This window comes from Heteronotia binoei, chromosome 15 (assembly GCF_032191835.1).
Source record: "Heteronotia binoei isolate CCM8104 ecotype False Entrance Well chromosome 15, APGP_CSIRO_Hbin_v1, whole genome shotgun sequence".
NCBI lineage: Eukaryota > Metazoa > Chordata > Lepidosauria > Squamata > Gekkonidae > Heteronotia > Heteronotia binoei.
In genome coordinates, this window is record NC_083237.1 from 615,989 (window position 1) to 643,119 (window position 27,131).

Below are 27,131 nucleotides of genomic sequence, written 5' to 3' on the forward strand. Positions count from 1 at the left end.
ATGCCCACCCTCGAGGCCAGCCCCCGCCCTGCCCGGGAGCTTCCAGCAGGAGGAGGGCAGGCGGAGGAGCTGCCGCTGCTGGCCCGCCCGGAGGAGGAGGCTCCAGGTCAGTCCCGTCGGGGGGAGGAAGGGAGGGAGTGGGGGGCTGCCTTCCTTCCTTTGCCGGGGCCTGCCACTCCCGGCCTGCTCTCCCTCCTCCCTCCCGCAGCCAGCAGCAGCAGCCCGCCCCCCTTCCGCAGGCTCTTCGCTCTCCAGCCGCTCCGCTCCCCGCCCGGGCCCCTCTTCCTCCCCGGAGTGCCCGTCAGCGCCCGCCTCGACGGCACCGAGAGATACACGGCCGGCTCCAAGGTCAGCAGGGCGCGGGGAGGGGGGGGAGGGACCCCTGGCACCCCAGCCCCGCACCTCCCGCAAGCTCAGGGCACGGCTTGCTGCCCCCCGCCCCCTCTGGTGGGCCAGGCCCTGCCCTCGGGTGGCCTTCCTCCCCGCCTCCCCCCCCCCCCCACAGAAGGCTCTACCGAGAGCAGGGGTGGCAGCTTCCAGTGCTCCAAGGGCTTGGCCTGCAGAACCCTGCAAAGCAGGCCAGTTTGGGAGGGGACTCCGGAAGAGCGAGCGTAAGAGAAGCCGTCTTGATCAGGCCACTCCTGCCCACGGAGGGGCCTCTCAGAGCACAGCAGAGGTCAGCCCTCCTCCCACCCAGGGCTGGCCTGCGCCTTCCCTTGTCTGCTGCCCACTTCTCTTAGCAGACTGGCCTTGCCAGAGGGCTCAGCTCCAGGTCTCCCCTCCCTCTCCCTCCACTGCGCTCCACCCCCAAAGAGAGCTCCCGCTCTGGGAGTTGAGAAGAGCAGAAGAACATAAGAGAAGCCACGTTGGGTCAGGCCAGTGGCCCCTCCAGGCCAACACTCTTTGTCACATAAGAACATAAGAGAAGCCATGTTGGATCAGGCCAGTGGCCCATCCAGTCCAACACTCTGTGTCACATAAGAACATAAGAGAAGCCCTGTTGGGTCAGGCCAGTGGCCCCTCCAGGCCCACACTCTGTGTCACAGAAGAACATAAGAGAAGCCCTGTTGGATCAGGCCAGTGGCCCATCCAGTCCAACACTCTGTGTCACATAAGAACATAAGAGAAGCCCTGTTGGATAAGGCCAGTGGCCCCTCCAGTCCAACACTCTATGTCACATAAGAGAAGCCCTGTTGGATCAGGCCAATGGCCCCTCCAGTACAACACTCTGTGTCACATAAGAACATAAGAGAAGCCCTGTTGGATAAGGCCAGTGGCCCCTCCAGTCCAACACTCTATGTCACATAAGAGAAGCCCTGTTGGATCAGGCCAATGGCCCCTCCAGTACAACACTCTGTGTCACAGAAGAACATAAGTGAAGCCCTGTTGGGTCAGGCCAGTGGCCCCTCCAGGCCAACACTCTGTGGCACACAGGGGCGAGAAAAACCCAGAGGCCAACAGGAGGTCCATCAGTGGGGCCAGAACTCCAGAAGCCCTCCCAGTGTTGCCCCCCCCCCAGCACCAAGAAGACAGAGCATCCCTGCCCCGCACATAAGAGAAGCCCTGTTGGATCAGGCCAATGGCCCCTCCAGGCCAACACTCTGTGTCACATAAGAGAAGCCCTGTTGGATCAGGCCAGTGGCCCCTCCAGTCCAACACTCTGTGTCACGTAAGAACATAACAGAAGCCCTGCTGGATCAGGCCAATGGCCCCTCCAGTCCAACACTCTGTGTCACATAAGAACATAAGAGAAGCCCAGTTGGATCAGGCCAATGGCCCATCCAGTCCAACACTCTGTGTCACATAAGAGAAGCCCTGTTGGATCAGGCAATGGCCCATCCAGTCCAACACTCTGTGTCACATAAGAACATAACAGAAGCCCTGTTGGATCAGGCCAATGGCCCCTCCAGGCCAACACTCTGTGTCACATAAGAGAAGCCCTGTTGGATCAGGCCAATGGCCCCTCCAGTCCAACACTCTGTGTCACATAAGAACATAACAGAAGCCCTGCTGGATCAGGCCAATGGCCCATCCAGTCCAACACTCTGTGTCACATAAGAACATAAGAGAAGCCCAGTTGGATCAGGCCAATGGCCCATCCAGTCCAACACTCTGTGTCACATAAGAGAAGCCCTGTTGGATCAGGCAATGGCCCATCCAGTCCAACACTCTGTGTCACATAAGAACATAAGAGAAGCCCTGTTGGATCAGGCCAATGGCCCCTCCAGGCCAACACTCTGTGTCACATAAGAGAAGCCCTGTTGGATCAGGCCAGTGGCCCCTCCAGGCCAACACTCTGTGTCACATAAGAACATAAGAGAAGCCCTGTTGGATCAGGCCAGTGGCCCCTCCAGACCAACACTCTGTGTCACATAAGAACATAAGAGAAGCCCTGCTGGATCAGGCCAATGGCCCATCCAGTCCAACACTCTGTGTCACATAAGAACATAAGAGAAGCCCTGCTGGATCAGGCCAATGGCCCATCCAGTCCAACACTCTGTGTCACATAAGAACATAAGAGAAGCCCCGGTTGGATCAGGCCAATGGCCCATCCAGTCCAACACTCTGTGTCACATAAGAGAAGCCCTGTTGGATCAGGCCAATGGCCCATCCAGTCCAACACTCTGTGTCACATAAGAGAAGCCCTGTTGGATCAGGCCAATGGCCCATCCAGTCCAACACTCTGTGTCACATAAGAACATAAGAGAAGCCATGTTGGATCAGGCCAATGGCCCATCCAGTCCAACACTCTGTGTCACATAAGAACATAAGAGAAGCCCCAGTTGGATCAGGCCAATGGCCCATCCAGTCCAACACTCTGTGTCACATAAGAGAAGCCCTGTTGGATCAGGCCAAAGGACCCTCCAGTCCAACACTCTGTGTCACATAAGAACATAAGAGAAGCCATGTTGGATCAGGCCAATGGCCCATCCAGTCCAACACTCTGTGTCACAAAAGAGAAGCCCTGTTGGATCAAGCCAATGGCCCCTCCATTCCAACACTCTGTGTCACATAAGAGAAGCCCTGTTGGATCAGGCCAATGGCCCATCCAGTCCAACACTCTGTGTCACATAAGAACATAAGAGAAGCCATGTTGGATCAGGCCAATGGCCCATCCAGTCCAACACTCTGTGTCACATAAGAACATAAGAGAAGCCCCGGTTGGATCAGGCCAATGGCCCATCCAGTCCAACACTCTGTGTCACATAAGAGAAGCCCTGTTGGATCAGGCCAAAGGACCCTCCAGTCCAACACTCTGTGTCACATAAGAACATAAGAGAAGCCATGTTGGATCAGGCCAATGGCCCATCCAGTCCAACACTCTGTGTCACAAAAGAGAAGCCCTGTTGGATCAAGCCAATGGCCCCTCCATTCCAACACTCTGTGTCACATAAGAGAAGCCCTGTTGGATCAGGCCAATGGCCCATGCAGTCCAACACTCTGTGTCACATAAGAACATAAGAGAAGCCATGTTGGATCAGGCCTATGGCCCATCCAGTCCAACACTCTGTGTCACATAAGAACATAAGAGAAGCCCTGTTGGATCAGGCCAGTGGCCCATCCAGTCCAACACTCTGTGACACATAAGAACATAAGAGAAGCCATGTTGGATCAGGCCAATGGCCCATCCAGTCCAACACTCTGTGTCACATAAGAACATAAGAGAAGCCCTGTTGGATCAGGCCAATGGCCCATGCAGTCCAACACTCTGTGTCACATAAGAACATAAGAGAAGCCATGTTGGATCAGGCCAATGGCCCATCCAGTCCAACACTCTGTGTCACATAAGAACATAAGAGAAGCCCCGGTTGGATCAGGCCAATGGCCCATCCAGTCCAACACTCTGTGTCACATAAGAACATAAGAGAAGCCCTGTTGGATCAGGCCAGTGGCCCCTCCAGTCCAACACTCTGTGGCACACAGTGGCCAAAAAACCCAGGTGCCATCAGGAGCTCCACCAGTGGGGCTAAAAGCCCTCCCACTGTGCCCCCCAAGCACCAAGAAGACAGAGCATCCCTGCCCCGGACATAAGAACATAAGAGAAGCCATGTTGGATCAGGCCAGTGGCCCACTCAGTCCAACACTCTGTGTCATACACTGGCCAAAAAAACCAGTCGCCATCAGGACATCCATCAGTGGGGCCAGGACGCTAGAAGCCCTCCCACTGTTGCCCCCCAGCACCAAGAATACAGAGCATCCCTGCCCCAGACAGAGAATTCCATCAACACCCTGTGGCTAATAGCTCCATATGTTGATCCAGTTCCCTCTCGAAGCTGGCTGTGCTTGTAGCCACCGCCACTTCCTGTGGCAGTGAATCCAGCATGTTAATCACGCTTTGGGTGAAGAAGGACTTCCTTTTATCCGTTCTAACCTGACTGCTCAGCAATTTCACGGAGTGCCCACAAGTTCTTGTATTTTTCCTTTGCCCAGGCCCTGAGTGAGCTTTGAACTGGTGGGTTCCAGCTGGTCGCTTCTTTTCTGCCCCCTTCGGCTGCTGGCTGCGCGGCTTCTTGATTTGCTGCCCGGAGCCGCAAGCTTTGGAGCAGCCCCCCCTCCCCCCTGTAATTCCAGACTGTCTGAAGCGGTTGTGCTGCTGGAGAAGGCCCTGCCTGGTCTTGGAAAGAGAGAGAGGCCTCTGACCCTCTCTGGGGGCAGGCAGCTCTTCCTCCACCCCCCCCCCTCTGGCACAGCCACGCTGTTTGGGCCACGAGCCTGCCCACAGGTGCTGCTGAGAAGAGGTCACTGGTTGTGTGGAGTGAAGCTGGAGCCTGGCAGGGCTTCCCTGTCTGTGTTGGAAGTTCTGAACGTTAGACGCAGAGGGCAAAGTGAAGCAGCTGTTGGCATGTGCTTAGGGGGCTGGAGAGAAGGCCTTCTTTCCTCGGGGTGTGGCTGGCTGGGCCATTGGGCCTGGTCTCATAGCATCAGCTGATTTCTGCTTCCACCTGTCTCCCCAAATTGTGTTCTTTCTCCTTGTGTGGGGTTGGTCACGAGAGAGCCAGTTTTGTGCCCCCGACCTGTTCTTTGACTGTTTGGTGTAGTGGCTCAGTGCATGGACTCTTATCTGGGAGAACCAGATTTGATTCTCCACTCCTCCACTTGCAGCTGCTGGAATGGCCTTGGGTTAGCCATAGCTTTCTCAGAAGTTGTCCTTGAAAGGGTAGCTGCTGTGAGAGCTCTCTCAGCCCCACCCACTTCACAGAGTGTCTGTTGTGGGGGGAGAAGATATAGGAGATTGTGAGCCGCTCTGAGTCTCTGATTCAGAGAGAAGGGCAGGGTATAAATCTTTTATTTATTTATTTATTTTTCGCATTTATATCCTGCCGAAGCAGGCTCAGAATCTGCAATTCTTCTAAATAATCTCTGCCTCCATTCCACTCTGGCTTGTCAAGTTCTGCGGATCCATCTGCGGCTAAAACACTGAAGTGGCTGGATCCCCCCCCCTCCCTCCTGTGCCTTGGAGAACAGGGCAGCCTCTGGGCCCTGCATCTCCCAGGGAGGGGTCTCTTCACCACCACACAGTCCCTTTTCAGAGGGTGTGTCCTCACTTGAAGCACTGGGAAGGGAAACCACAAAATTTGAGTTTTAAAAAAGCACACATTTTCACATTTCCAATCTGATTAGTTGACCTAGGCGGATATGGAAAGGTATATCCATGCGCACTGCCTGTTGTACAGAAAGGTCTACATACAAAGCGCCACCCAGTTTGCAGCAGAATTGAAAGTGGTGTTTTATACTCCACCCTCAGCAGGGAGGGCGGGGTATAAATAAAATTTATTATTATTAAAAAAAAAAAAAAGATGCTTCCGCATCTGGAACAGAAAGTGTAGCTGAAGCCTGTTCTGGTGTGAAAAGAGGGGGGCCTTGCCTGAGAGTGCAGCGTTTGGTGCTCCAGCAGCCCCCACCCCCCCGCTTGCAAGTCTGGGAGCAGAGGGTCTTTTGGGGAGGCGGGTTGGCGCAATCGCTGAAGGTACCCCACAGTAAATCATACAGAAGTGAAACCCACTGTAGCGCCCAGAGAGGCCGGCTCAGCAGCTCAGTTCTCTCCCTGGCAGGTGCACACCAATACCGTCTACTCCCTCCGCCTGACACATGGGGAATTCACCTGGACCATGAAGAAGAAGTTCAAACATTTCCAAGAGCTGCACCGGGACCTGATGAGGCACAAGATCCTCATGACCTTCCTGCCTCTCTCCCGGTGAGAAGAACGACTGCAGGGGGAGGGAGGAGCAGGAGAAGGAGGAGACAATCCCCCCCCCCCCAGGAAGCCTCTGGTTCTTGTGGTTCTTGACTCGGTGCCCCCACGTGCTTCCCCCCCCCCTTTTTGGCCGTCTTGTGGGTGTGGAGCAGGGCTCACTGGGGGAGGGGAGTAGAGTACTTATAAAATTCCTAGATGACCCTAGGGATCCCTTCGGACTCTATGATTCTGTGAAGCGGCCTTTGGAACTGAACCTGGTCTCCCTTTCCCTCCAGGTTTGCCCTTCATGGTTCCCAGTTGGGAGGAGCATCCCTGGAATTGCCTTCTCTGCCCCATGGGAGTGGGGAGGAGGGCACCCGGCGGCCGTCCAGCAAACAGGTGAGGAAGGAGGACTGGCCGATTTGGGTGCGGGAGGCGAAGGGAGTTTGGGCCCTGAGGGGTCGCCGGAGGGAAATCAACTGACCCAACACTGCCACCTGCTGGAACAAGGACAGAAAGTCCTTCCGCCAAGTTTGAGGCCAGTGGGACCTTTAAGACCAAGTATTTACTCAGGGTGTTCAACCCACTTCAGTCAGTAGCATTCTGAAAACAGCTTCAGAGAATGCCCAGCGCACGGGTGTCAAGATGGGATGTTACAAGGGACGGATGACACGTGTGCCATAAAATGTATCACAAAGCCCCAGAGATGTAAACTTTATAAAGAAAAGATGATTTCAGATGCCGAGTGGTAACAGCGGGCGTGATGTGCAGAGGGGTAGCAGGCCTGGAGATGTTAGCGCTGGGAAAGAGATAGGAAACCCAGGTCTCTATTTGGTTCAGATGGATTCAGTCCAGGAGGAATGCAAAGAATACGTGGAAATAAGCCTGGAGAATGAGCAGGACTCACGAAAGTACCGTAAAGGCTACAAAGTGTGTTAGTCTTTGCCGTGCTGCTGGACTCTGGCTCTTTCTACTGCTATTAGAAACCACAACATTCAAAAACCAGTTTAATCTTCCAGGACATTCAGCTGCTGACCTAAGAGCAGCAGTTCCCTTGCAATGGAATTCCAAAGAGAGATGAGAGAGACTGCTGGGCTGCAACTGATAGCGAAGCTCATGGCCAGGCATCCTCCTGGACTGAATTAAGACCTAGGTTTCTTCTCTCATTACTAATGCCTGCTGTTGTCATTTGGTGTCTGAAATCACTTCAGTCTTCAAGATAAAGGACAGATGGACTCACATTCTAGCTATATCTGAAGAAGTGAACAGTTCTTGCCCTGACATAAATTTTGGTAGTTATTGTGGGGCTACTGGACTCTTGCTCCCTTCCACTAATAAAGAATGCAAACTGTGCTCTTAGGTTTCTTCTCCCTCCCCCCCCCCATCTGTTAGAACTGGAAAGGGGGATCTTTTCAAGTACGGTGGGACTCTCTCTCTCTGACTCTTCTCTCTCCCCTCGCCCTCTCTCTGAAGAGCTGTGCAGGCACACAAAAGCTTATACCTGGAATAAAATGTTGTCGGTCTTAAAGGTGCTCTCTCTCTCCCAGCTCTTTCCTTCCCCCTCCCTCCCCACAGGGGGAAGAGCCCTCAGCCAATTGAGGCCAAGGAGCCGTGGCTTTCTTTCTCTCCTCTGCGCAGCAGGAAATAGGAGAGAATGGCAAAAGCCTGCTCTGATGCTGGAAACAGGAAGTAGGAAGCAGCAGTCGCTTGCGGGCCTTAGTCGTTTCTTCAAGCTAAAGAGTCCTAACCACTTTAATCTTCCTTCACAGGGAAAGTGTTCCATCCCCTTAATCATTTTGGTTGCCTTTTCCGCACCTTTTCTAATGATATAATATCTTTTTTGAGGGGTGGTGACCAGAACTGTACACAGTATTCCGCATAAGGCCGCACCATTGATTTACTCAGGGGTGTTATGATACTGGCTGATGATTCATTTTCAGTTCCCTTCCTAATAACCCCCAGCGTAGCATTTGGCTTTTTCAAATTGTATTTACACACTGAGTCAACATTTTCAGTGAGCTGTCTACCACAACTCCAAGATCTCTCTCTTGGTCAGGCTCCCCATCGACTTGTATTTATAGTTAGGGGGTTTTGGCCCCGATGTGCATTACTTTGCACTTGTCCACATTGAACCTCATCTGCCACGTTGACGCCCACTCACCCAGCCTCAACAGATCCCCTTGGAGTGCCTCACAATCCTCTCTGGTTCTCTCCGCCCTGAACAATTTAGTGCCATCTGCAACTTCACTGCTTACTTCCAGCTCCAAATCATTAATGAACAAGTGGAAAAACATCAGACCCAGTACTGAGCCCTGCTTGTACCCAATGGCTTAGCACAACCCACTGTGAAAACTGCCCATTTAGACTCACTATCTATTTCCTGTTAATTAAACAGTGTGGATTAAAAACTGCTTAATTAACTGCTTAATTAATCTTGTCCTATGACTGCTGAGTTTACTTTGATGAGCCTTTGGTGGGGAACTGTATCAGAAGCTTTCTGGAAGTCTAGGTAAATAACTTCTATTCGGCCACCCCTGTCCGCTTGTGTGTTCACCCTCTCAAAGAACTCTTAACAGGTTAGTAGGACAAGATCTTCCCATACAGAACCCATGCTGGGTCTTCCTCAATAGCTTTTGTTCATCAATGTGCCTACTCATTCTCTCTTTAATAACGGGTCCCACCAACGGATTCCAGTGAGCCTCCCTCTTTTTGATTCCTTTCTTCTTTTCCTTTTCCTCTCTTTCCCCCTTTCTTGTGTTTCATTCCCTTCTCATTCTGGTGTTTTATTTTATCCTTTTCCAAATCTGGCCTTTCCCTCTTTTTTCCTTTTAGAAGAAGACTGCAGATTTATACCCCGCCCTTCTCTCTGAATCACAGACTCAGAGCGGTTTACAATCTCCCATATCTTCTCCTCCCACAACAGACACCCGGTGAGGTGGGTGGGGCTGAGAGGGCTCTCACAGCAGCTGCCCTTTCAAGGACAACTACTATGAGAGCTCTGGCTGACCCCAGGCCATTCCAGCAGCTGCAGGTGGAGGAGTGGGGAATCAAACCTGGTTCTCCCAAATAAGAGTCTGCACACTTAACCACTGCACCAAACTGTCTCTCTTTACCCTTTTCTGGGCTGTTATTTCTGTTCACACTGACTCCCCCTCCATCTGCCCAATCATGACAGACTGCTGGGTGGTTTGGTTTTAAATGAAATAATGTGGATTCTATTCTAATGTGATTTATTGTATATAATTCTTGGAAACTGCCCTGAGCTCTGCTTGGTGGGGAAAGGAGCGGGATACAAGTCTTAATGAATTAAAGAAATAGCTTAGCCAGCATCGGCATTAGACAGACCAGCCCATAATTTCCTGGCTCTCTTCTGGAACCCTTTTTAAAGACGGGGCTTATAGTCGCTGCTTTCCAGGCCTGGGGAATGAAGGCAGAGTTTAATGAAAGATTACATATATTTGTCAGAGATCCACAGATTCACATTGGAGTTCTTCCAGAACTCTTGGAGGTATGCCATCTAGGCCTGGTGATTGGTCCCTTTTTAATCTGTCTGTCAGCCGTAGGACCTCCTCTCTCGTCACCTTAATCTGACCGAGGTCTTCCAAAGCCCCTCCTGAAATTGGGGGCTCTGGAGTGGGCCAGCTGTGAAGACAGAGGCCAGCGGGGCATCCAGCTCCTCAGCCCTTTCCTCCTCCTCCTCTGGCAGGCCTTGTGCCCCTCGGCCATCCCAGGCTGCCTCGCTGGTTGGCTTCCTGCCATTAAAGTGCTTGAAGAAACGCCTGTTGTTGGTCTGGATGGGGATTCTTGCAGTGGGCTCCTTTTTTGCCTGTCTGATCCCCAGCAGGCCTTTTTCTTGCCCCACCCTCTGGGCTCCCTCCGAGGAGCCTCCCAGCCCCTAAAGGCACCCATCTTCTGCCCTTTGGCTGCTCGGACACTCAGGTCGGCTTCTCCCTCTGCAGAAGCAGCTGGAAAGCTACCTCAATGCCCTGCTGGAGACTAGCCTGTATCGGGACTACCACGCCATGGTAAGGGGCTTCCTCCCCGCAGCTGCTCTCGTTTTTCCAGGGGGAGGGGGGCAAGGAGCGTGCGGAGGCAGCACCCCAGCACTCCCCCCTCCTCTCCTCTCCTCCTCCGGCAGACAGAGTTCCTGGACGTCAGCCAGCTCTCCTTCATTCCGGACCTGGGACCCAAGGGGCTGTGAGTGGAAGGGGACTCTCAAGGCCGCGGGGGAGAGCAGCTGCCAGCCTGGCCTTCAGCCTTTTGGGTCTGCAGGAGGGCTTCTTTCTTCCAGGCAAACTTCTCCCCCTCCTGGAAGTCTGCTTGGGCCTGGCCCCTCCTTAGAGATGGGAATGGGGAGAGCCGTGGACCATCCCCTTCTGCCCCAGCCTGCCTGAGGCTTCCCACCCCCTCCTCGGTGGAGGGTCCCAGGTTGCCCGAAGCTTTTGGGTCTCGGGAGCAGCATAAACCCACCCGAGAGAAGCCAGTGTCTGCAGGCCTGGCTGGGGGAGAAGAGGGGGGTGTCCTGGGGAGGGTCTGCCCATCCAGACTCCTTCATTCCTCTGTCTTTCCCCGGCCCACCCCGATTCCTGGGTGGTGTGAGTGAAAAGCCCCCTTCTCTGGCCAGGGAGGGCATGATCCTGAAGCGGTCTGGAGGGCACCGGATCCCCGGTCTGAACTGTAGGGGGCGCCACCGGTTCTGCTACCGCTGGTCCAAGAGGTGAGTTCCGGGGGCCGTTGGGGCAGGGGAGGGGGGCTGGGATGCCGCCCTGATTGACCCCTCGGCCTCCGTAGGTGGCTGGTGGTGAAGGACTCCTTCCTGCTCTACCTGAAGCCGGAGTCGGGGACCATCTCCTTTCGTCCTGCTCTTTGACCCGGGATTCAGCATCCAAGTGGGCCAGAAGCCCACCGAGACCAGATACGGGGTCCGGGTGGACAACACCTGCAGGTCAGGCGCTGGGGGCACCTCCTCTCCCCTCCCCTCTCTCCTCCCTCTCCTCCCCTCCCCTCCCCTCCCCTCCCCTCCCTCCCCTCCCCTCTCCTCTCCTCCTCTCCTCTCCTCTCTCTCTCCCTCTCCCCTCCCCTCCCCTCCCCTCCCCTCCCCTCCCCTCTCCTCTGGCTCGGCAGGCGGCTGTGCAGTTCCAGACCCAGCAGTGCTCTCCCCCCTCCCCTCACCCTCCCCTTCCAGGTCCCTGGTCTTGAAGTGCAGCAGCTACCGGCAGGCCTGCTGGTGGGCTCAGGAGATCTCGGACCTGGCAGAGAACAAGGGGCGGGACTTCCTGCGGCTGCATCGCCACCAGGCCTTTGCCCCCGTGCACGTGGGGAACCCCTGCCCGCTGGTAAGTGTGCTCCGAGGGGAACGGAGAGAACGAAGGGGCTCTCTGCTCCGGCTTCTCACCCAGCCCCACTCCGGCAGGTTTATCAACGGGGCTGGATATTTTGCTGCTGTGGCCGATGCTCTGCTGAAGGCCAAGGAAGAGATCTTCATCGCTGACTGGTGGTGAGTATCAGCTCCCCCCCCCCCCGACACACACACACTCCCCCTGCACTCACACACACACAAACAAACAAAAAGAGCCCTGCTGGGTCAGACCAGGGAGGGTCCATCTAGTCCAGCCTCCGGTCTCACACAGGGACAAGCCAGTTCCTCTGGAGGGCCAACAACAGGGCAGAGAGGCCAAGGCCTTCCCCTGAGAAGAACCTCAGAAGGGCCCTGCTGGGTTATACCAGTGAGGGTCCATCTGGTCCAGCCTCCGGTCTCACACAGGGGCCAGCCAGTTCCTCTGGAGGGCCAACAACAGGGCAGAGAGGCCAAGGCCTTCCCCTGAGAAGAACCTCAGAAGGGCCATGCTGGGTTATACCAGTGAGGGTCCATCTGGTCCAGCCTCCGGTCTCACACAGGGGCCAGCCAGTTACTCTGGAGGGCCAACAACAGGGCAGAGAGGCCAAGGCCTTCCCCTGAGAAGAACCTCAGAAGAGCCCTGCTGGGTTATACCAGTGAGGGTCCATCTGGTCCAACCTCCGGTCTCACACAGGGGCCAGCCAGTTCCTCTGCAGGGCCAACAACAGGGCAGAGAGGCCGAGGCCTTCCCCTGAGAAGAACCTCAGAAGGGCCCTGCTGGGTTATACCAGTGAGGGTCCATCTGGTCCAGCCTCCGGTCTCACACAGGGGCCAGCCAGTTCCTCTCCAGGGCCAACAACAGGGCAGAGAGGCCGAGGCCTTCCCCTGAGAAGAACCTCAGAAGAGCCCTGCTGGGTCAGACCAGTGAGGGTCCATTTAGTCCAGCCTCCGGTCTCACACAGGGGCCAGCCAGTTCCTCTGGAGGGCCAACAACAGGGCAGAGAGGCTGTGGCCTTCCCCTGAGAAGAACATCAGAAGAGCCCTGCTGGGTCAGACCAGGGAGGGTCCATCCAGTCCAGCCTCCTGTCTCACTCACACAGTGGCCAACCACTTCCTCTGGAGGGTCAAGAACAGGGCAGAGAGGCCGAGGCCTTCCCCTGAGAAGAACATCAGAAGAGCGCTGATGGATCAGACCAGGGAGGGTCCATCTAGTTCAGTCTCCTGTCTCACACAGTGGCCAGCCAGTTCTCTGGAGGGCCAACAACAGGGCAGAGAGGCCAAGGCCTTCCCCTGAGAAGAACCTCAGAAGAGCCCTGCTGGATCAGACCAGAGAGGGTCCATCTAGTTCAGTCTCCTGTCTCACACAGTGGCCAGCCAGTTCCTCTGGAGAGCCAACAACAGGGCAGAGAGGCCGAGGCCTTCCCCTGAGAAGAACCTCAGAAGAGCCCTGCTGGATCAGACCAGAGAGGGTCCATCTAGTTCAGTCTCCTGTCTCACACAGTGGCCAGCCAGTTCCTCTGGAGGGCCAACAACAGGGCAGAGAGGCCGAGGCCTTCCCCTGAGAAGAACATGAGGAGAGCCCTGCTGGATCAGACCAGTGAGGGTCCATCTAGTCCAGCCTCCTGTCTCACACAGTGGCCAGCCAGTTCCTCTGGAGGTCCAACAACAAAGCAGAGAGGCCGAAGCCTTCCCCTGAGAAGAACATCAGAAGAGCCCTGCTGGGTCAGACCAGGGAGGGTCCATCTAGTCCAGCCTCCTGTCTCACACAGGGGCCGCCCAGTTCCTCTGGAGGGCCAACAACAGGGCAGAGAGGCCGTGGCCTTCCCCTGAGAAGAACCTCAGAAGAGCCCTGCTGGGTCAGACTAGTGAGGGCCCATCCAGTCCAGCCTCCTGCCTCACACAGTGGCCAACCAGTTCCTCTGCAGGGCCAGCAACAGGGCAGAGAGCCTGAGGCCTTCATAAGAACCTTAGAAGAGCTCTGTGGGTCAGACCAGTGAGGGTCCATCCAGTCTAGCCTCTTGTTTCACAGAGTGGCCACCCAGTTCCTCTAGAGGTCCAGCAACAGGACAGAAAGGCTGAGGCTTTCATAAGAACCAGGGAGGGTCCATCTAGCCCAGCCTCCTGTCTCACACAGTGGCCGCCCAGTTCCTCTGGAGGGCCAACAACAGGGCAGAGAGGCTGAGGCCTTCCCCTGAGAAGAACATCAGAAGAGCCCTGCTGGGTCAGACAGTGAAGGTCCATCTTGTCCAGCCTCCCGTCTCACACAGTGACCAACCAGTTCCTCTGGAAGGCCAACAACAGAGCACAGAGGCCGAGGCCTTCCCCTGAGAAGAACCTCAGAAGGGCCCTGCTGGGTTATACCAGTGAGGGTCCATCTGGTCCAGCCTCCGGTCTCACACAGGGGCCAGCCAGTTCCTCTGGAGGGCCAACAACAGGGCAGAGAGGCCAAGGCCTTCCCCTGAGAAGAACCTCAGAAGGGCCATGCTGGGTTATACCAGTGAGGGTCCATCTGGTCCAGCCTCCGGTCTCACACAGGGGCCAGCCAGTTACTCTGGAGGGCCAACAACAGGGCAGAGAGGCCAAGGCCTTCCCCTGAGAAGAACCTCAGAAGAGCCCTGCTGGGTTATACCAGTGAGGGTCCATCTGGTCCAACCTCCGGTCTCACACAGGGGCCAGCCAGTTCCTCTGCAGGGCCAACAACAGGGCAGAGAGGCCGAGGCCTTCCCCTGAGAAGAACCTCAGAAGGGCCCTGCTGGGTTATACCAGTGAGGGTCCATCTGGTCCAGCCTCCGGTCTCACACAGGGGCCAGCCAGTTCCTCTCCAGGGCCAACAACAGGGCAGAGAGGCCGAGGCCTTCCCCTGAGAAGAACCTCAGAAGAGCCCTGCTGGGTCAGACCAGTGAGGGTCCATTTAGTCCAGCCTCCGGTCTCACACAGGGGCCAGCCAGTTCCTCTGGAGGGCCAACAACAGGGCAGAGAGGCTGTGGCCTTCCCCTGAGAAGAACATCAGAAGAGCCCTGCTGGGTCAGACCAGGGAGGGTCCATCCAGTCCAGCCTCCTGTCTCACTCACACAGTGGCCAACCACTTCCTCTGGAGGGTCAAGAACAGGGCAGAGAGGCCGAGGCCTTCCCCTGAGAAGAACATCAGAAGAGCGCTGATGGATCAGACCAGGGAGGGTCCATCTAGTTCAGTCTCCTGTCTCACACAGTGGCCAGCCAGTTCTCTGGAGGGCCAACAACAGGGCAGAGAGGCCAAGGCCTTCCCCTGAGAAGAACCTCAGAAGAGCCCTGCTGGATCAGACCAGAGAGGGTCCATCTAGTTCAGTCTCCTGTCTCACACAGTGGCCAGCCAGTTCCTCTGGAGAGCCAACAACAGGGCAGAGAGGCCGAGGCCTTCCCCTGAGAAGAACCTCAGAAGAGCCCTGCTGGATCAGACCAGAGAGGGTCCATCTAGTTCAGTCTCCTGTCTCACACAGTGGCCAGCCAGTTCCTCTGGAGGGCCAACAACAGGGCAGAGAGGCCGAGGCCTTCCCCTGAGAAGAACATGAGGAGAGCCCTGCTGGATCAGACCAGTGAGGGTCCATCTAGTCCAGCCTCCTGTCTCACACAGTGGCCAGCCAGTTCCTCTGGAGGTCCAACAACAAAGCAGAGAGGCCGAAGCCTTCCCCTGAGAAGAACATCAGAAGAGCCCTGCTGGGTCAGACCAGGGAGGGTCCATCTAGTCCAGCCTCCTGTCTCACACAGGGGCCGCCCAGTTCCTCTGGAGGGCCAACAACAGGGCAGAGAGGCCGTGGCCTTCCCCTGAGAAGAACCTCAGAAGAGCCCTGCTGGGTCAGACTAGTGAGGGCCCATCCAGTCCAGCCTCCTGCCTCACACAGTGGCCAACCAGTTCCTCTGCAGGGCCAGCAACAGGGCAGAGAGCCTGAGGCCTTCATAAGAACCTTAGAAGAGCTCTGTGGGTCAGACCAGTGAGGGTCCATCCAGTCTAGCCTCTTGTTTCACAGAGTGGCCACCCAGTTCCTCTAGAGGTCCAGCAACAGGACAGAAAGGCTGAGGCTTTCATAAGAACCAGGGAGGGTCCATCTAGCCCAGCCTCCTGTCTCACACAGTGGCCGCCCAGTTCCTCTGGAGGGCCAACAACAGGGCAGAGAGGCTGAGGCCTTCCCCTGAGAAGAACATCAGAAGAGCCCTGCTGGGTCAGACAGTGAAGGTCCATCTTGTCCAGCCTCCCGTCTCACACAGTGACCAACCAGTTCCTCTGGAAGGCCAACAACAGAGCACAGAGGCCGAGGCCTTCCCCTGAGAAGAACCTCAGAAGAGCCCTGCTGGATCAGACCAGAGAGGGTCCATCTAGTTCAGTCTCCTGTCTCACACAGTGGCCAACCAGTTCCTCTGGAGGGCCAACAACAGGGCAGAGAGGCCGAGGCCTTCCCCTGAGAAGAACATCAGAAGAGCCCTGCTGGGTCAGACCAGGGAGGGTCCATCTAGTCCAGCCTCCTGTCTCTCACAGTGGCCACCCAGTTCCTCTGGAGGGCCAACAACAGGGCGGAGAGGCCGTGGCCTTCCCCTGAGAAGAACCTCAGAAGAGCCCTGCTGGGTCAGACTAGTGAGGGCCCATCCAGTCCAGCCTCCTGTCTCACACAGTGGCCAACCAGTTCCTCTGCAGGGCCAGCAACAGGGCAGAGAGCCTGAGGCCTTCATAAGAACCTTAGAAGAGCTCTGTGGGTCAGACCAGTGAGGGTCCATCCAGTCTAGCCTCTTGTTTCACAGAGTGGCCACCCAGTTCCTCTAGAGGTCCAGCAACAGGACAGAAAGGCTGAGGCTTTCATAAGAACCAGGGAGGGTCCATCTAGTCCAGCCTCCTGTCTCACACAGTGGCCACCCAGTTCCTCTGGAGGGCCCAAAACAGGGCCAAGAGGCCGAGGCCTTCCCCTGATGTTTTCTGCTGACTCTGGGATTGAGAGGTTCACTGCCTCTGAGCCTGGAGGTTCCTCATGGCTAATAGTCACTCTCCTCTATGAATCTCTCTCCCTTTCGAAGCCATCTTTGCCTGTGGCCATCACTACAGCTTCTGGCGGCAGATTCCACATTTCCATCTGCTGTTTGTGTAGAGAAGTACTTTGTAATCCCTTGCACCTCAGCTTTGTTGGATACCCTGCGCCCCCCTTCAAGTTCTTGGAATTTGTGGCGAGGGAGAGAAAGATCTCTTTGCCCACTCCCTCCAGCCCACGTGGCATTTCAGAAACCTTCTCTTGTGTCTCCTCTTCCTTCTCTCTTTTGGGAACTGAGGCTCTCCAGCCTTTCCTTCCCTTGGGTGGGGCTGGTGGAGTGATGCCCTGGAGCCCTTCTACCCCTCCCCACGGGCTGCCCTCCCTCCTGGGGCTGGAGCAGAGCAGCCACAGTCTTCTTCCCCGCCCCTCCCAGGGGAAATGGTGGCATTCCAGGGGCAACGGGCGGGGGGGGGAGCGGGGGTTCTTGCTGTTGTGGTGGAAACCAGCCTTGGTGTGTTTGGCAGGCTGAGCCCCGAGATCTACCTGAAGCGCCCTGCCCAGACAGACGACTGGCGCCTGGACCTCCTCCTGAAGCACAAGGCTGTGAGTGGGGAGGGGTGGCAGACTGCCTCCATGGGGGCGGGCTCTTGGGGGTCCTGCCCACGCTGACCGTGCTCTTTGCAGGAGGAGGGGGTGCGGGTCTGCGTCCTGCTCTTCAAGGAGGTGGGGCTCGCCCTGGGCATCAACAGCGACTACAGCAAGAGGGCCCTGCTGCTGCTGCACCCCAACGTCAAGGTGAGCCCCCCCTGGGTCCTTCCCCTCCTCTCCCCCACCTCTCGGGCTGAGTCTGGGGACTGGGGCTTTCTCAGCTCCACCCCCCCCCCCCCAAATCACCCCTCCCCGGAAGCAGTGGCCCAGTGGAGTTGAGTTACGGCATGGGCTCTGCGTGGCCAGCTAGGCAGCGTTCACACATATCCGTTCTGGATTATGGAAGCCCCTGCCCTGCCCCAGACTGTGTGCTGCAAGGTGCTCCTGCGCTCTGGCTCTTCCCTGCTGTTTTCACTCACAGCTTCCCTGAACTGTCAGGGCCAAGAAAGGGGGGGATGGGTTCATCTGGGACTCCTCTTTCAGCCCAAGAAGCTCAGCCTGTGGAAACAGGGTCCGCCTGTCCCTTGGGATATTTCCCTCCTCTCCCCTCCCCAGGGCCTGGCCGCCTCTTTTCTTTCTGTTGGGATATTGCAAGTTCATTCCCTTCAGTCATGAGAGTTGGGGAGGGAGGGTGGCTCAGTGGCAGAGCATCTGCTTGGGAAGCAGAAGGTCCCAGGTTCAATCCCCACTGGCATCTCCAACTAAAAAGGGTCCAGGCAAGTAGGCGTGAAAAACCTCAGCTTGAGTCCCTGGAGAGCCGCTGCCAGTCTGAGTAGACAAGACTGGCTTTGATGGACGGGGGGTGGGGTCTGATTCAGTAGAAGGCAGCTTCAGATGTTCATATGAACTTGCTTATGTATGCTAATTCTTAGCTTGTTAGAACCAATTAGTTCTTAGACATGTATTTTCGCCAGAGAAAGGGAGGCACTCTTCTGAATGAAGGGGACCAGCGAAAGCTGTTGCATGATCATTTTTTTGTGGGGCTACACACATTTTGTCCCATACTCAGAAAGGATTTTTTGGGGGGTGGGGGGAGATGCTTTGGGAAGGCTTTTCTGTCTCCTTGGTTCTCACTCTCACACAAGGGCTAGACAGACAGACAAGATGGAGTGGAGAACTTGTTAGCCAAGAAGTCTGCCGTTTTCTCTTCACATCACCCCTCCCCCCTCTCTTCTAGTAAACTCTTTGGCTTAAGCTTGACACACACGTAGGGCTGCCTTCCTTGGAGTCTGCTAAATATCCAACACTTTCCCCCAGGGAGCGCAGGATCCTGGCCCCTGAGCTCATGGCTGAGCCCCTCCCTTCCCTTCCCTGCCTTCCTTCTTTCCTTCCAGCTGCCAAATTCTTCTCCCCTCCCCCTGGCAGTCCCTCCCTCCCCCACCCGTTTCCCTGCCACTTCGGGCCCCATTTTCTGTGTACCCCTGGGCAAAGTAGCCTCTCCCCCTTAGACAACCCTGCCTGCATTCGACAACCTGAGCACTGGCCCACGAAATCAAGATGGCTGCCCCTTGGCCCATGAAATCAAGATGGCCGCCCCTTGGCCCACGAAATCAAGATGGCCGCCCCTTGGCCCACAAAATCAAGATGGCTGCCCCTTGGCCCATGAAATCAAGATGGCCGCCCCTTGGCCCACGAAATCAAGATGGCCGCCCCTTGGCCCATGAAATCAAGATGGCCTCCCCTTGGCCCATGAAATCAAGATGGCCGCCCCTTGGCCCATGAAATCAAGATGGCTGCCCCTTGCCTGGTGCTTCTGCGTCCTCCTCCCTCCCCCCTTTGGGCCTGGACGGGGAGGGGGCTGATGGAGCCCCCTCACCCTGGGAAGTGCTGCTGGTCTCTTGGGAGATGCTCGTGGGCAGGGATTTTGCTCCTGTTCTAAAGACAACCTCCCCTCCCTCCCTGGAACTAAACGCCAGTCGCAGCAGCAGCTCCCTTCAGGGAGGAGGCACACAAGGGGGGTCCTGAGGCCGAGCTGCCCTTAGAACAGCCGGAAGTCTTCTCACTCTCTCCCCTGCACAGGTCATGCGCCACCCCGACCACGTCTCCTCCACTGTTGTCCTGTGGGCCCACCATGAGAAGGTGGTGGTGGTGGACCAAGCAGTGGCCTTCCTGGGAGGGCTCGATCTGGCCTACGGGCGCTGGGACACCCACGACTACCGGATCACTGACCTGGACGGCGAGGAGGGCCCCAGGCCCAAGGTGACGAAGTCCACCCTCCCTGCCTTCCTCCCCCTTGCAGCTGCTCTCTCTGTCCTTTCAGCAGCCAGGCTGACTCTTCTCTTGCAGAAGCTGCTCCCATAGCCGACGTTCTGTGACGTCACAGCAGCACTTAGCCAATGAGCTTTGAGGTGACCGGACAGGCCGGCTGCCTCGCCTTTCTCGCGGCTGGCTCTTCTTCTCTCTCCCGCCTCCTCTGACCTGCGCTTCCTCTTCCTCTCGCCTCCTCCCTCCTTCTGCTCTCTCTCCTCCTGCAGGCAGGCCTCCTGCTGCCCATGACCTTCCCTGACCCTGTGTCTCTCCCAGGGCGGGGCTGCCCCACCCGGAGGGCAGGAGGCCCCCTTTGACCTGGCCGCCAACCAGCGCCTCTGGCTGGGCAAGGACTACAGCAACCTCATCGCCAAAGACTGGGTGCAGCTGGACAAGCCCTTTGAAGGTCAGTGGGGCGGGAGAGGGGCACTCACAGCCAGGCCCCTGTGGGGGGAGGAGGAAAGGAGGGCTTGGCCCCCCGCAGCTGGCCCTCAGGAGCCGTGTTGGGGGGGGGGCAGATTTCATTGACAGGCACCAGACTCCGCGGATGCCCTGGCGGGATGTGGGCGTGGCCATTCATGGGGGAGCTGCTCGGGATGTGGCTCGCCATTTCATCCAGCGCTGGAACTTCACCAAGGTGTGTGGTGGGTGGGCAGTTGCTTTGCAGGCTGATTCTGCTGGGCGGCAGGGGGGGGAGTTGCCCCTTCCTCCTCCTCCAGCTGTCTGTGTGAAGGGGGGGGCCCTTTCCTGGGACTGGAAGGGAAACAGACATTTTTCTCTCCTGGAGTTCTACAGCTCCCTCCCTCATTCTCCTCAGATAATGAAGGCCAAGTACAAAGGGCCTGAGTACCCCTACCTGCTGCCAAAGTCCCCCCGAGTGACCCCTCCCCTCCCATTCCTTGTGCCGGGTGCAGAGACCACCAGTGTCCAGGTGAGAGGGGGACGGGGGGAAAGGGGGCCCATGGAGGGGGGTGGAGCTTAATGGCCTGGTCTTTGGGAACGTCCGGAGCACCACACACACACCTCCCCCCACACTCTATGGGTGAGGCTGATGCCCGTTGGGAGGTCTCATAGCCCTGGAACATGCCAGGGAAGACCCTGCTGGATTGCTGCCCAGAGGGCCAAAGGCATCCACACACAAGCGGAAGCTGCAGCACTGGGCAGGCCAATCAGCTTGAGCCCCTTTGGTGGCCATGTGACCCGGCGTTTAGTCATGTGCAATGGGGTCAGGCTAGGGTTGCCAGGTCCAACTCAGAAAATATCTGAGGACTTTGAGAGCAGAGCCAGGAGATTTTCCCATTCCCTAAAATAAATAAAAGCACAGCAGTGCAGTTCCCCTGAATACAGTCTTCTCATCCGCCAGCAGCTGCACTTCCACTAAATGAAAGTAAGCACACACATACACACACACAAAGCAGCCACAATAAACAGTTTGCAAATACACACTTCTGTGATCTCAGTGGGATAATTTACTCACAGGAGTTGCTGAATGTAATCACCTACTGTATTTCCACCAGCTTCTTCAGACTAACAGGAAAAATGAGAGTATAGGAGAGAGAGGGCTACTCTAGGGGGTGGTGTTTATCTCCATCCCATAATCAGGTTCCAGTTAACTCTTTCCTGTCCGTATGACTTCTGAAACGAATGCAGGGACTGTGCTGTTTCAATCTCTGACACACTCACCAGGACGAGCCACGTGACTCTCTTGCTCGCTCGCTCCTGATGCAGCTTTGGGGCCTGCTGAAATTTAAAGGCACATACACACTCCAAAACACAAGGAGTCTGCAGGCTTCTTCTAAGCCTCCTGAGGTCTCAAGGCACATCCTGGCTGTTGGGGCGGGGCTTTCCCCCGCTGGCCAGCTGGGTGGAGCCTGTAAATCTGGGGGATCCCCACCAGGACCTCGGGGCAGGAGAGGTGGGCCTGAGCACTAGGAGCTTGACTGAAGGAAAGCAAGCACCTGCCGCCTGTGTGCTCCTCCTCCTTCTCAGGTGTTGCGTTCAGTGGATCGCTGGTCAGCTGGTCTCAACGAGTCGTCAATCTATCGGGCGTACCTGAGTGTCATTGAGGGAAGCCAGCATTACCTGTACATTGAGGTAGGTAGGGGGTCGGCAGGTGTGTGAGGAGCAGGGAGGCTACAGCTTGCCTATTGGAGTAAGAAAAGCGCTCTGCATGTGCTCAGAGTTTCTCTTGGCTATTGCTGCTGCATCGTGCTCCCTCTGGGCGCAGAGTCCCCCAGGTGAGCCTGATATGGGGCAGGGCGTGCTGGTTCTCTGGGGCGTGGGCTGCTCACAGGCTCTCCCCCTTGCCAGAACCAGTTCTTCATCAGCTGCGCAGACAGGCGCAACGTCTACAACACCGTGGGGGACGCCGTCATCAACCGGGTGCTGCGTGCTCACAGGTCAGTCCGGTGATTCCAGGGGCTTCTCTTGACCCTCGATCCAGCAGCCGCTCTCCTCCTTTGCCCCCTGGGGCCCTCCATGTCTCCCCAAGGCCAGCTGATGTTATGGAAAAGCTGACCAATGGACAGAAGGAAGGACTTCTTTCCACAAGGCAGAATTAAATACCTGGTGTGTGGTGGAGTGACAGAGCTGCTAACTCGGCTGGCTTTAGAAAAAGCACTGGAGCCATTCCTGGGCCAGCTGAGTGGAACCTCTGTGGCTAGAGGCAGTCTGCCTTGTCTCGATGCTGGCTGCTGGAGGGGCCACTGCACCGTGTCTCCTGTCTGAAGCACGGCACTTAAAATGACACACAGATCAGAGTCACGGCTCTCCGGGGCTCCTGTTTAACCCCTAAGGGTACATGCTCTCTGCGCATGCTCACAGACTTTTTCTGTGTAAACCTTCTGAATATTCAGTGGGGGAGGTGCCACATGGGCTGGGCTTCTTGACCCCCCTCTCCACCCCACCCGCCATTTCCTCCCCCCAGAGAGAAGAGGCTATTCCGCGTCTACATCCTGCTGCCCCTCTTGCCTGGCTTCGAAGGGGACATCGCCCGAGGGGGGGGCAACTCCATCCAAGCCATCTTGCACTTCACCTACCGGTGAGGCTTGGGCCGGGGGAGGGGGGGGGAATAAGGCAGCTCACAACACAGGGGAGCGGAAAGCACAAACCCAGCAAGAAGGGAGGTGTCGCTCTGTCCAAGGCTCCCGGAGACCTCGGGATGAGGGAGTCCCATCACTGTGGAGTGACTCCTGCTGACATGCTTCTCTGCTGCTCAGGCGGGGGGGGGGGGGGGGGGCTGGGACACTGCTGCTGTCTGTGGGGCACCAGGCCAAAATGTGTGCCGGGGGGGGGGGGTGAAGGAGCCAGAATGACCCGTCTGTTATGGCTTTGCAGGACCCTCTGTCGCGGGGACTCCTCCATTGTCAGTCGCCTGAAGGCAGTCAGTGAGTATGGGGGGGGGGGCGCTAGGAGGGGCAGAGTGTTCTGCATGCCAGGCAGATGGGAGTCAGGCCTCCTGGCAAGACCCTGCGTGTGCAGCAGGCGGGGGGGGGGGGACAGGGAGGATCAGAGGGCGGGCAGCCCAGGAGGCCTGGCTGAGCCATTCCCCCCTTGAGAAAAGGCACCCCCCCACACACGCCCCATTCCACACAATCGGTAAGTGCTGGGACTCTAAGGAACGAGGCCTGCTAACATGCCGCTTCTTTTTCTCTCCCCGCTGCCCAAAAAGTGGGGGAGGACTGGAAGAACTACGTCTCCTTCTGCGGGCTGCGGACACACGGCCAGCTGCATGGCCAGCTGACCACTGAACTTGTCTACGTCCACAGCAAGCTGCTCATTGCTGATGACCGGTGTGCCATAATTGGTGAGGAATCCCCCCTCCCCCCACCCCTGGTGGCTGTGGCTCCGGCCGGCCTCCAGCACTGCTGCCCCTTTCTGCTGCCAGGGTCGGCCAACATCAACGATCGGAGCCTGCTGGGAGAGCGGGACAGCGAAATGGCCGTTCTGGTGGAGGACACGGAGCTGGTGGCCTCAGTCATGGGAGGGCAGGAGTACCAGGCGGGGAAGTTTGCGCTGAGCCTGCGCCTGGATTGCTTCAGGTGAGAGCTGGGGGGGGGCACTGGGTAGGGCTTCCTGTCTCAGGAGGGCTGCAGCCGTCTGGATGCAGAGGTGCCTCTTTCCGCCTGCTGCTCACAGGGTCTGCCTCTCCTGCGCCAGGGCCTGCTCGTTTCTCTATCAGGTGATGTGATGAATTCCATCAGCTGATGATCCATTGTCGAGATCTCCCTGTGTCCTCTCTGGCCTTGCTGCCAATTGACATAAGAAACCCATTTTGGGATCTTAGCAGCCCTCCAGCCACTCCCACGTCCTGCTTCACGCAGCAGCAGCCTGCAGGGCCAACAAACCAAGCTTGACCTTTTGCCTCCCAGCTCTGGCATTCCGCCTCTGAAGGTGGAGGCTCCCCTTCAGCCTGCAAGACCTGCAGAATCCAGGGAGGGATCTCTCCACCGGGGACCTGGAGGGACTTCAGTGGCTGCACACCCGAGTGCTCCTGATTTCCACTCTTTCTGTGCTCTGTGCCTCTGAGTGGAGTTTCCTTCCACACAAAGAAATATGCCCTTCTGGAAGGAGGCCTGCGCACTGTGTCCAAGCTTTGGGGAAGAAAGTTGGGATGCAGGAATTGGGATGTAGAAATGCCGTTTTCGCCTGCCGCCACTCCCATCTTTGTCTGGCTTCATGGCAGGTGTATTTTGGGTGTGACCTCTGACCTTGGTGTCAACATTCAAGATCCAGTCAGCGATCACTTCTTCCATGAGGTCTGGCAAGCCACAGCCATAAGCAATGCCCACCTGTATGACCAGGTATGTGAGCACCTGCGTGTTGAGGGCTTTCTGCATGGGGAGGGGCCCCTTTGCCTCCCATGGCCACACATCCTCCAGCCACCTCTACTCAGCACACTTTCCTTCTTGCTCAGTAAAGGCAGGCTAAAAGGACACCTTGGCAGGGAGTGGGGAGCAGCAATTCCACTGTGAGAACAGGACCTGGTGCCCCCTTCTCATTGGTCCAAATCCCAAATGTGTATTATTTATTGTCATAGATATGATAAAAGCCCAATAAGGTAGCACCTCCCTCCATTTTTATTGGAAAGTGTGGCAACCACAGGAGCGGCCTTGCACGCCGTCATTGGGTAGCCTCTCTGTGACCTGTCTACTGCGGGCCCTGTTAGGCCAGAACCCCAGCCTCTGGCAGATTCAGTGCTCAGTAGATCTGGAGCAAAGCTGAATGGAGAGAGGACCTTTCACTCTTTTCTCCCCATCTTTTTCTTACTGTTCTTTCTCTCTCTCTTTTTCCTTTCATTCTGTTTGTCTGTCTGCCTTCCTTCCTGCCACCTACACATTCATCACCCCCATCCTGAGAATTTTTTTTCCTAGGGCCCATTGTATTTCTTCCTACAACGGGCTTTAATGCTAGTTTATTTATAACACTTGTTAGCTGCCTTTATTCTCGGAGCTCAAGACAGCACACAACAGAGACAAAACACATAAAATAACATAAATTAAAAACACAAGAACCAAAATTCAGAATTACAACACAGGACTGCGAGTGCACTTAATCAAAAGGGAAGCCCTAAACGGAACCATCTTCAGCTGCCTCTTAAAGATCAGAAGTGAGGGGGCAAGGCCCCCCCCCCCGCAGGAGGCTGCTCCAGACTTGCTCCATAATCCCAACAGCATCACTCGTGTCTTGGGAATCTTCACGTGAGCACTGCTCCTGTTCCGGTCTGCCGTCCTTTGAGGATGGAGGTGCCAAGCCAGGCTCTGTACCTCTTTCAGGGGTCCCATTTGGAGCTGTTGGTGGCTTCTCCAAGGACCACCCACTGCAGTCCTGGGGGGGGAATCACTCTGAGCTGTGCTGCTACAGCCCCAGCCTGTGCCTCCCTGTGTTGAGCAGCCAGGGGTCACCCCGGGATGAGCCCAGCCCTGAAGTCTTCCCTTTCCATGCATCCTAATGGTGGTGGGGTTTTGTGTTTTTTTTGTCCTTTCTCTCCCATCTCCGGCCGGCAGGTTTTCCGCTGCCTCCCCAGCAATGCTGTGCGGTCCCTCCGGGCTCTGCGAGATTACGTCAGCGTGGAGAACTTGGCTTCTGTCAGCCCCGACCTCGCCCAGGAACACCTGCAAGAGGTGCAGGGACACCTGGTTCAGTTCCCCCTGGACTTCTTGGCTGAGGAGTCCCTGCTGCCTGCCCTCAGCAGCAAGGAGGGCATGATCCCCACTGCGGTGTGGACTTGAGGGGACACTGGAAGGAGGCGGGCGGGGGGGGGGAGAGCCCACAGCAGTGAAAGTGGTGAAGGCAACTGGGGGGAAGCAACAGTCTGAGGCAAGCCCTTCCCCTCTCCAGTCTGAGGCTGGCTAACAAGTGGGAGCAGCTGCTTCCCCCCCAAAAAACCGTTTGTGGTTTGTCCTACAAGCAGTAACAACACTACTTCTCTCCCCTTGCCTTGTATTTTGGGTGAGGCCGGCGTGGTGGCTCCCAAGTTTGACCTGGTTTCCCCAGAGCCAGGGCAGCCACGCCCCCTGACCCCGCCCCCCCAGCAAACCCCTACTGTTTCCAGGAGCTTGGAGGACAGGCTTGGGGGGCCAAGCTGCTGCTACCCCTGCTCTTGCCAGCTCAATACGACGGGACCAGCCCTCTTCCATGGGGGGGCTCCTCTTTTAGAATCACTTTCAAAAATATGTTTACAGCACCCTTTCAAACTGGCCTGAAACTCCTGAGGAATTCTGGGAGCTTTGTTTTGATGCTCCTGGCAAGAACTCACCAGGCTCCTGTTGGGTGCAAAGTCGGGCCCAGTTGGCCCCAGCACTGAACCTAGTTTGAATGTGTAGGGAAGACCACAGTGTGCCTTATTCGCTCCCAGCCACCACCCCTCACGGTGCTCTGGTGCAGGGCATGAGGCCCAGCTTCTGGCTCCACTTCTTCAGGTGGTGCTCCTCTTTTCCTGCATATTATTTGGTGCTCCCAGGCTGTCTCAGCAGGTCTCTGGAGTGAGAGGCAACGATGCTGCTCCTTCGCTACAGACAAAATCTCAGCAAACAGGGCCAGAGCGGGTGGTGCTGCTTCAGCTGCCACCACTTTTGGTTTCCGAGTCGGATGTTGGCTCGCTCCTGCCTATAAGCATATAGAATAAACACATTTCTGCATTTTGGCTCTCTTTCCATGGGGCGCTTGTGAAGTGGCAACTTTTGGGGGAGGCATCGTTGGAGTGACCTGCAGGACAGTCAAGAGGGATTATAGGATGGGGGGGAGTTGTCTTGTCAGTAGTCTGTGCGCAGAGGATCTAGGGGCTTTAGTGAACTCTACACTGAACATGAGCCAGCAGTGTGATGCGGTGGCTAAAAAGGCCAATGTGATTTGGGGCTGTATCAACAGAAGTATAGTATCCAGATCACGTGAAGTGATTGTATCACGTCACTCTGCTCTGGTTAGATCTCACCTAGAGTATTGTGTTCCGTTTTGGGCACCACGATTTAAGAAGGGATGGTGGATCAGTGGTAGAGCATCTGCTTGGTAAGCAGAAGGTCCCAGGTTCAATCCCCGGCATCTCCAACTCAAAAGGGTCCAGGCAAATAGGCGTGAAAAACCTCAGCTTGAGACCCTGGAGAGCCGCTGCCAGTCTGAGTAGACAAGACTGACTTTGATGGATGCAGGAGGTCTGATTCAGTAGAAGGCAGCTTCATATGTTCAAGGATACAGACAAGCTGGAACGTATCCAGAGGAGGCCATACCAGTGGAC

The 27,131-nt window shown here is 56.4% G+C and overlaps 1 protein-coding gene across 1 annotated transcript; it reads left to right on the forward strand.

Annotated features, from left to right (window-relative positions):
* PLD2 (phospholipase D2) lies at window positions 1-26,538 on the forward strand. Its single transcript, XM_060256471.1, is given in 27 exon segments — window positions 1-106; window positions 209-348; window positions 4,432-4,438; window positions 6,010-6,196; window positions 6,472-6,574; window positions 10,135-10,200; window positions 10,314-10,372; window positions 10,800-10,892; window positions 10,967-11,027; window positions 11,029-11,120; window positions 11,361-11,493; window positions 11,495-11,511; window positions 11,589-11,672; window positions 17,029-17,107; window positions 17,189-17,299; window positions 19,172-19,351; window positions 19,676-19,805; window positions 19,918-20,036; window positions 20,217-20,330; window positions 21,389-21,493; window positions 21,710-21,798; window positions 22,326-22,439; window positions 22,736-22,785; window positions 23,070-23,204; window positions 23,286-23,439; window positions 24,084-24,201; window positions 25,405-26,538. Coding segments are annotated over 27 exon segments (2,871 nt in total). The 3' UTR covers window positions 25,630-26,538.
* Window positions 26,539-27,131: the final 593 nt, after the last annotated feature.